Raw genomic sequence first — 10,248 nt, forward strand, 5'->3', positions numbered from 1 at the left:
AGACTTGCGTGTGATGATCATGTTAATGAAGTTGTGAGTAAAATATTTTTTACTCTACGATGTCTTAGAGTAACTTCACCTTATGTACCGGTAGCCACTAAGAAAAAGTTAATTACAAGTTTAATTGTTCCTTATATCACGTACTTTGAAATCGTCTACGGCAAATTAGACTCTCATTCACTCCAAAAATTGAATATCGCCATTAACTCTGCCACAAGGTATGTATTTGGTTTAAAGAAATACGATCATCTCTCATCTATGCGTAATTCTATACTTGGCTGTGATTTACAAAATTTTCTGAACGCGCGTAATTGCATTTTTATGTTCAAATTATTTATCACGAAGAGCCCGGAATATCTGTACAATAAACTTAAGTTCTCCAAGAGTACACGTTCGTCAGGTCTTATTCTTCCGAGATTTAACTATTTATGCACTTCAAGACTGTTTTTTATTAATGCGGTAAGGCTCTGGAACTCCCTTCCACTGTCCTTGAAGAACGCGTTGCACATAAGCAACTTCAAAAAACTCATATTTAACTTTTTTTCTTCCAAGCGTGATCAAGAATAGTGGTTATAAGCTTACCTTTGTTTTATTTTAGAATATATGATTTGTAATTCAACTTTCACATTACCTTAATCTATATTGTAATATTAATTATTATCTGTACTTTTTATTTTATTTCTTGCAATTTGTTTGTATCATTGTGCAAGTAAAGATTACATCTTAATGCACTAATGTTTTCAATATAATATTAAATTAAATTAAATTAAATTAAATTAAATTAAATTTCTATTGTGTACTCGAACTACAATTTACATAAAAGAAATTTACATAAGAAAATAAAGGTTAGGCACGACATTCAACGCACGCGTACTTGGCATGTGAATGCTGTTGACACACTGGTTTTTTGCAATACATGCAATGAAATCTAGTCTTTCGCTGCTTTTTATCCAATTTATAGCAGAGCGAGCACGATGGTCGAGTTGCAGAGGAAACGGCATGGACTGGTTGATCATCTATNCGTGAGTTTAATGAACAAATTCATTGATTTTAATGAATTTTTCAAAAATTTAATCAAGAATTTCATAAAATGTAATGAAAACGTTCATAAAGTTAATGAATGAAAATTCATAAACTTGGCGTAGAACAAAATAAAAAATTTTAACAGCTTTTACGGTTTATGAACAATATTTATGAACACTATTCATAGAATTTATTGGGCGAATTTTTATACCCGAGCGCACTTGTGCACAAGGGTATTATAACTTTGTTCACATAACGGTTGTTTGTAACAGGCAAAACGAATCGAGATAGATATAGACAAATGTATACATAAATGATCAGAATGAAAAGAGAAATCGATTAAGCGGTGACTGTCTGTCCGTCCGTCCGTCCGTCCGTCTGTGCACACGATAACTCGAGTAAAAATTTAGATATCTTAACGAAAGCTGGTATGTGCACTTCTTTCGGGCGGAGGACGGATGGTATTGAAAATGGGCAAAATCGGACAATAACCACGCCTACCTCCCATATAACGGTAATTTTCAGAAATACGAAAACTGCGATATTTTAGTAACTACTGAAGATTATTCACTCAAAATTGATATTTACAATAAGTTTTAGACGAAAAATAAGAATATTATAAATTTTTGGAAAATGGGCGTAGCCACGCCCACTTATGGTTACATGTGTATATCTTGGTAACCGCTGCACCAATTTCTTCCAAACTTGGCACAGTTGTTAACCTTGGTATAACATACGAAATTTTCGAAAATTTTTAAAATCCAACAATAACCACGCCCACATCCCACATAACGGTAATTTAGAGAAATATTAAATCTTCGATAAATCAGTAATTATAGAAGCTAATTTATTCAAAATTGATGCTTGCAACAACTCTTTACCAAGAAATACGTTTATGATAAAATTTTTAAAAATGGGCGTGGCACCGCCTACTTGTGATCACATATATGTATCTCGGTAACCGTTCTACCAATTTGTACCAAACTCAGTGTGGTTATTGTGCTTGCCACATAGAAGCAAAACGTTGAAAATTATTGAAATCATTTCAGAAATGCTTGAAACTTCAATATTTCGAAATTTAAGGACGCCAATTTACTCAAAATGGATACACCCCGGTTTACCATGTAGCGGTAGCTTTCGGAAAGGTGAAAAACATATATTTAATACTTGCGCCGGGTATTTAATGTTCGGCTCAGCCCGAACTTAGACTTTCTTACTTGGCTGTTTTGCTAATGTCAGTAATGCCAACCAATTATTTTATGCCGGAATGAATGATTTGAATGATTACAATAAGTCACAAAATAGATATGCTACTAAAAATATATGCGGTCAAGAAACATTTTTTGGAGTGAAACTCGTTTGATCTTTCAATCGATTTATTAATTTTTGATTTACACCAATTTAAAAGAGTTTTATGATTTTGCGCCACATTTAGAAAAGTGCTCTGGATAGTAGATTTTTTTACCGAACATACGAAATTATTTTTCCCAGATTTGAATATGTCAAATACATAAACCGATCTCAAATCAAATCATTCTGTGCGAAGTTATTACGTTGATTATGCGCTCATTTGGGGGCTTTTTTTATAGATTTGACAAAAGAGGGAAATTTTCAAAAGACGACATCACTGAGAAACAGCTGTTGAATAGAAGCGTGGACAAACGAAATAATAGCGGCAGGTGAATAAGTGTGAGAAAGAAATTTAGTTTTTATAAATAAAAGGTGAATAAAACTTTGTGTGATTTGTGCAAAAACGAATGCACGAGCATTGACATATTTATTAAACATTTGAAAATATTTCATATATTTTCCGACGACAGATTGCGTTGTCAATTTTGTCAGCAACTGTTTGCTGGTGTAAATATTTATAAAAGGCATTTGCAGCGAAAACATTCAAATTTTTTGTGAATTGCAGTGTCCTGATGAAATTCCAGGCTCGTTTTCAAACAAAAATAAAGCTAGTGAAGAAAGGAGTCTTGTGGAGTTAAATTTTGATGCCTCGGCAAGTGCAGTCCCTGCGAATGTAAACGCTGCCGACGTATTCATGCATTGCGATGTTGATGCAGACCGTGCCGGCACATGCACTCCCGGCGATGGAGGAGGCGTTGCAGTTTTAAGTGATACTACCAGCGCTATAAAAGAATTTAGAATTGACGAAGAGTTAAAAAAATTACAAGATAATTCTCTAACGTTTATGACTTCTACACGGACACAATAATTTTTCAAGAAAAGATGCCATGGAAATTGCAAGTAAGGTCGAGAATTTGATAATGAACCCAGTTTTAACATTGGTGAAAAATTTTATTAAGCATAGACTAGCGGGCCATTTCGATCTAAAATTGGAATTTTTAAGCCTCATTAACTCGCTATCAAAGCTTTGTGAATCAGTTAAATCAGAATATGGTTTGATTGAAACATAGGTGTCGCAAGGTATTGCAAATAACCTGACAGAAGTTGTAATTAATAGGGAGCACGATTTTATTTTGAAAAAAGGGCATCTAGTTGCGGGTAAAAAAATATCAAAAATGGCAATAATTCCACTTTGTCATGCGTTCAAATGTATTTTAGAAAAAGACGACGTGCTATTGAAAATGATCAATAACATGGAAGAGCTTAAAAAGTCAGATAAATTTACAGATATTATTCAAGGTGACTTGTGGCAAAAGAAATGTGAGTTATATCCTGGTAAATTATTGATACCATATTTTTTGTATGCAGACGACATAGAAATTAACAATGCACTAGGGTCAAAATCTGGAAAGCATTCTGTTTGTCAATTTTACCATTTCCATGCTTGCCCTTAAATGATACAAAGCAAAAACATGTATTTTTGGCTGCCGTTGTTAAATCAAAGGATTTGAAAGAGTTTGGAAATGACAAATGCTTGGAAAGCTTAATTGATCAACTAGTTTTTCTCGAAAAAGAAGGAATTCAGGTAAATCAAACAAATGGCCAAACCTACAATGTACAATTCATAATAGCGTTAATCCTTGCAGATAATTTGGGCCTTAATTCTCTCTTAGGTTTTAGTAAATTTTTCAATGGAACTTTTTGTAGATTTTGTACGGCAGATAGGAAATTAACTAAGGGTCTATGTGCGGCACGGTCTGATCTACTAAGGAATCATTCAAACTACGCCATAAGTGCAAGCAACAAAGATAATGGAGTTACCGAATTATGTGTTTTTAATAGAATTCCTTCCTTTCATGTAGTTGACAACTTCGCAGTTGATGTTATGCATGATATGATGGAAGGCATCTGCCACTATGACTTGTGTTGTGCAATAATATATTTTACAGAAAAAATGAAATTCTTCAGTTTATCTGCATTAAACAGAAGAATAAAAACTTTTGAATATGGAAAGCAAGATTGTAAAAATATACCTCCCCAGATAACTGCTCAACATTTAAAAAAAAGTCACTTGAAATTTTCTGCAGCGGAAATGTTGACATTTGTTTTGAATTTCCCAATTATGATTGGCGATATGGTGCCACACGAAGACGAAGTTTGGCATTTTGTGTTATTATTGATTGAAATTATTGACAACATCTTAGCCTTCGAAGTAAATGATCTATATATATGTTTTTTGGTCAGCAAAATTGAATCACATAATAAACTTTTCATACAACTTTTTGGTCAATCCCTAAAACCGAAATTTCATATTTTAACACACTATATAGCAGCTATCAAATCTTGTGGCCCACTGAGAAAATGTTGGAGTTTTCATTTTGAAGGTAAACACAGGCAGTTTAAATTGTATGCTCACGCAATAACTTCAAGAAAAGCCATATGTGTTTCAATAGCTAAAAAATATCAGTTTTCCTTCGCTAACTTTCTTCTTAACTCATCCGAAAATGAAAATTTGCTGACATTGCGAAATGATGCTTCCACAGACAGCCTTAAAAATATTATTAGTTTAAAAACTCAAATTCCCAAGGATAGTCTTAAATTATATGAAACTGTGTTCATTAAGAATGTTAAGTATAGAAAAGATTTTTATGTAGGAACATGTTCAAATGATTATTACATATATGTTATAAACACTTTAATTATACATAAAGATCAAATCATTTTGTTTTGTCAGCAAATAAGAAAAATTTTGTATAATAAACCCTACATGGCTTTTGAAATCGATCCAAGTCTTCTTGGTGAATATTTTACTTTTATATCTTCAGAATTAGTTGGACCACCAGTTACACTTATAAAATCAGCACGAGGACTACATTTCGTCCGACTCAGAGCAAATTGCACAGTTTGAGAAATTTACTTTTTATTTTTATACATAAATGGAGCGCATTTCCAACTCCGGTGAAAACTTTGATAGTCCGGCTTCGCCATCACCATCTGAACTTGAACCTGACAGTTTACAAATTTTACTACAATCCTGGAATGTTGAAAACATGTACGATCATTTTAAAGGTTGGTTTTATATTATATTTTGCACTAGTATGAGTATTAACTTCATTCTTGAATTTTTTGCATATGAAAAGGTCACAATTGAAGTTCTGAAAATCTTAAAACGTGACCATTTGAAAGAATTACTAAACAAATTTAAACTCGGTGATCGGGTTGTTTTCGAATTTCATTTTGAGAATTGGAGGAATGAAATCGACAAACCTCTGGATTTTCGCTCATCACCACATCGCTCGTGTCATAAATGCTCCTCAACCTTCTCTTCGATTAATTAAAAATCTCCTATATGTTATACAACCGATTCTACCTCGCAAGAGTCTCAGGATGTAAGATTAATAACGCTTGCGGTAATTTTAAATTCGGATGCGAAAGCTTCCAGCATTAAAGAATTTTATGTATCTCACAATAAACTTGACGAACCACATCGCAACATGCTTATCAATACCATTGTCAACTATTTCATCAACAAAGACCTTCATATGTCCCTTCAAAGCAGCCACTGCTTAGAAAAAGAAATTTTGGAAATTTTTCCAAATGAAAAACTAAGTTTCTACAGAACAGAAAAGAGGGGGAAATTGTATACGAAATTTTGCAACACAAAAAAAACCTCAAAGGCCACAGTTTGGATGCTAAAAAAATTCGACCAACATCTCCAGAGTTGGAAGAAATGGCAGAAATTGGTATGTCCTTTATAATAGAAATTTTTTTAAAACATACACTAGAATAAATACAATGACGAAATTTATCTGCAACCTATGTTTACATTTCGATTCAATTTTATTGACCGTAAGTGTAGATACACTAACGGTCAAAAAAATAAAATCAAATTATGAACAGTTTTACATTCTACACTTTTTTACATTTTTTGACCGTAAGTGTACAAGCCTACTTATCTTTGCATTTTAAGTTCCAGAAATCGGCACGGAAGAAATTGTCCAGCGGATTAAGTACGATAACCTCAGTGCGGAAGAATTTTATAGCACATGGCAAGCCTGTGCGAATTATAGAGACAATGTAATCCAGCAAAAACTTCAGAACATCCACCAAATATTTCGGGAATGGCCAGAATATAAAAAAGCTGATGGATATCGTCTGGTAAATCGGAAGACATAGGTTTTGATTTTTCGTAGACTTATAAAGTAAATTAAAATTGTTATTCCAGATTGACCTTGATTTCGGAAAAATGTTCGCAAATACCCGCAATTTTCTTTGCTGCAAACAAGAAATTTTACGGTTGTTCCTTCATCTTAAGAAGCCAGGTATTTTAAAAGACAGCTCAACAAAATTTGTAATAAATTCAATTTCGGAGCAACACTTGGAAAAAGGTATGATTATAAAAATAAGATAAAAACTAAATTTGAATTGAACTAAATCTTCAATGTTTTTTTTTTCAGATGAAACTCAATTTATTTTTAAAACTTTGTGGTGCCTTCACGGATATCTCTATCCTACGAGCAAAGTTTTTAGAAAAACCAACGCTGGCAAGAAAGATACCTGCAGGTTTACGATCGAAGATTCTCAAGAATCATTTACGTTTGTGGGACAAACTCTACAAGAACTCGACAATTATATTGAATTTTTGAAGCAACGCGGTGAGAGCATTCAGCCTCTAATTTTAGTGTTAAGCGAAACATTTTTTTCAAAATTCGACGAATTTTTTTTATATTTGGATGATACCAAGATGCGATTTACAAACTTTTATCGATGCGTTGATGTATGCTTTAAATCGTTTCACTTATTTAATGTTGAATACCCTACAGCAATTTCCAATTTTTGGACATTCATTGAAGCATATTTTTATAATTTTTCTAAGTCGCGCGGGAAAACAACACCCAAAATTAATATCTTGATACAAGAGCTGGAAGAGTGAAGTGGTTATTTAATTTATTTTACTGATTTTTTTAATCTAATTTGAATTTGCTACCTAGTCAAAAANTTTTAAGTTCCAGAAATCGGCACGGAAGAAATTGTCCAGCGGATTAAGTACGATAACCTCAGTGCGGAAGAATTTTATAGCACATGGCAAGCCTGTGCGAATTATAGAGACAATGTAATCCAGCAAAAACTTCAGAACATCCACCAAATATTTCGGGAATGGCCAGAATATAAAAAAGCTGATGGATATCGTCTGGTAAATCGGAAGACATAGGTTTTGATTTTTCGTAGACTTATAAAGTAAATTAAAATTGTTATTCCAGATTGACCTTGATTTCGGAAAAATGTTCGCAAATACCCGCAATTTTCTTTGCTGCAAACAAGAAATTTTACGGTTGTTCCTTCATCTTAAGAAGCCAGGTATTTTAAAAGACAGCTCAACAAAATTTGTAATAAATTCAATTTCGGAGCAACACTTGGAAAAAGGTATGATTATAAAAATAAGATAAAAACTAAATTTGAATTGAACTAAATCTTCAATGTTTTTTTTTTCAGATGAAACTCAATTTATTTTTAAAACTTTGTGGTGCCTTCACGGATATCTCTATCCTACGAGCAAAGTTTTTAGAAAAACCAACGCTGGCAAGAAAGATACCTGCAGGTTTACGATCGAAGATTCTCAAGAATCATTTACGTTTGTGGGACAAACTCTACAAGAACTCGACAATTATATTGAATTTTTGAAGCAACGCGGTGAGAGCATTCAGCCTCTAATTTTAGTGTTAAGCGAAACATTTTTTTCAAAATTCGACGAATTTTTTTTATATTTGGATGATACCAAGATGCGATTTACAAACTTTTATCGATGCGTTGATGTATGCTTTAAATCGTTTCACTTATTTAATGTTGAATACCCTACAGCAATTTCCAATTTTTGGACATTCATTGAAGCATATTTTTATAATTTTTCTAAGTCGCGCGGGAAAACAACACCCAAAATTAATATCTTGATACAAGAGCTGGAAGAGTGAAGTGGTTATTTAATTTATTTTACTGATTTTTTTAATCTAATTTGAATTTGCTACCTAGTCAAAAAAAAAGACTTATTTAAAGTGTTCATTTTCCTCAATACTATACATACAGCTATCCACAATGAAATAGGAGCAAAATGTTAAGACAAGTCTCAGCTAATTCTCTTAATTTTGCCTTTTTCGTTATTTAAAAAAGACTTTATACAATTCCACAATAAAAACAGCTAAAATCAATTTAAGGAACTTCAAAATTAAAAAAAAAAATACATTTTTGAAAAATTATTCAAAAGTTTTGAAATTTTTTTTTGGAATTTTAAGAAATTATCTGAGTACGCAGTTTTGTGGCCTACTCAATTCTAGTATAAGAATGTAAAAATCTTGAGTTCCTGATTTTTGGCAATTTTTTTTCGAAAGGATGTTTGGTACTTTATTCATATAAAACTTGCAAAATTTTATTTTTTGTATTGAAATGTTATTGAATACTGTTTTTTTTTAATGAATTGATTTTATTAAAATGTACCAAAAAAATTTACCAAAAAAATTTTGTGCTGTTTTCTTTTTGCAAATTCATGAATAAGTCCATAAAAATNAGCGAAACATTTTTTTCAAAATTCGACGAATTTTTTTTATATTTGGATGATACCAAGATGCGATTTACAAACTTTTATCGATGCGTTGATGTATGCTTTAAATCGTTTCACTTATTTAATGTTGAATACCCTACAGCAATTTCCAATTTTTGGACATTCATTGAAGCATATTTTTATAATTTTTCTAAGTCGCGCGGGAAAACAACACCCAAAATTAATATCTTGATACAAGAGCTGGAAGAGTGAAGTGGTTATTTAATTTATTTTACTGATTTTTTTAATCTAATTTGAATTTGCTACCTAGTCAAAAAAAAAGACTTATTTAAAGTGTTCATTTTCCTCAATACTATACATACAGCTATCCACAATGAAATAGGAGCAAAATGTTAAGACAAGTCTCAGCTAATTCTCTTAATTTTGCCTTTTTCGTTATTTAAAAAAGACTTTATACAATTCCACAATAAAAACAGCTAAAATCAATTTAAGGAACTTCAAAATTAAAAAAAAAAATACATTTTTGAAAAATTATTCAAAAGTTTTGAAATTTTTTTTTGGAATTTTAAGAAATTATCTGAGTACGCAGTTTTGTGGCCTACTCAATTCTAGTATAAGAATGTAAAAATCTTGAGTTCCTGATTTTTGGCAATTTTTTTTCGAAAGGATGTTTGGTACTTTATTCATATAAAACTTGCAAAATTTTATTTTTTGTATTGAAATGTTATTGAATACTGTTTTTTTTTAATGAATTGATTTTATTAAAATGTACCAAAAAAATTTACCAAAAAAATTTTGTGCTGTTTTCTTTTTGCAAATTCATGAATAAGTCCATAAAAATAATGAATATCTTCATTGAGATCTATGAAAAATTCATATAAACCTACAAATAAATTCATAAAATCTATGAAAAAAGTTCACAATATTTTATGAACCTATTCATTAAATTTTTATGAGCATGTTCATTAGTTTCATTCATATTCATAACATTCGTTCATAAACATTCGGGTCTATGAACGCCGTTCATTAAATTTCATGTTCTTTGGCACAAAATCAACTATTATTTTCATTAATATTAACGTCCAAATACATTAATTTTATGTACGTTTTCCGTTCCGTGTAGCAGAGCGGGCACGATGGTCGAGTTGCAGAGGAAACGACATGGACTGGTTGATCACACTGGTCGACGGCCAAAATTTACCAGAGACGCCGTTATGAAATTCGTATGTAAAATCACCCCCTGATTCCGAAAATCAAGGTTATTTTTAATTTTATGGTACCGTTTTTGAGATATTTGCAATTTACCGTTTTTGCAAAAAAAA

The 10,248-nt window shown here is 31.7% G+C and overlaps 1 protein-coding gene across 3 annotated transcripts in view; it reads left to right on the forward strand.

Moving 5' to 3' along the window:
• LOC108361393 (uncharacterized) overlaps positions 1-9,236 on the forward strand; it is a 160,034-nt gene extending 150,798 nt beyond the window's left edge. For 2 of the 3 annotated variants that reach the window (XM_017614003.1, XM_017614004.1), the window contains 6 exons: positions 5,199-5,442; positions 5,514-6,116; positions 6,344-6,531; positions 6,599-6,761; positions 6,831-7,068; positions 8,941-9,236. In XM_017614003.1, the coding sequence (XP_017469492.1) occupies positions 6,104-6,116; positions 6,344-6,531; positions 6,599-6,761; positions 6,831-7,068; positions 8,941-9,178 (840 nt within the window). In that variant the 5' untranslated portion in view covers positions 5,199-5,442; positions 5,514-6,103 and the 3' untranslated portion in view covers positions 9,179-9,236. Of the gene's footprint in view, positions 1-5,168; positions 5,443-5,513; positions 6,117-6,343; positions 6,532-6,598; positions 6,762-6,830; positions 7,069-8,940 lie in introns of those variants that run through there. The other variant, XM_017614005.1, reaches the window with a different exon arrangement.
• The last annotated feature ends 1,012 nt before the right edge of the window (positions 9,237-10,248 follow it).

The sequence above is a fragment of the Rhagoletis zephyria genome, unplaced genomic scaffold (assembly GCF_001687245.7).
Source record: "Rhagoletis zephyria isolate East Lansing unplaced genomic scaffold, Rhagoletis_zephyria_1.1 Rzeph_scaffold_00755, whole genome shotgun sequence".
Lineage (NCBI taxonomy): Eukaryota > Metazoa > Arthropoda > Insecta > Diptera > Tephritidae > Rhagoletis > Rhagoletis zephyria.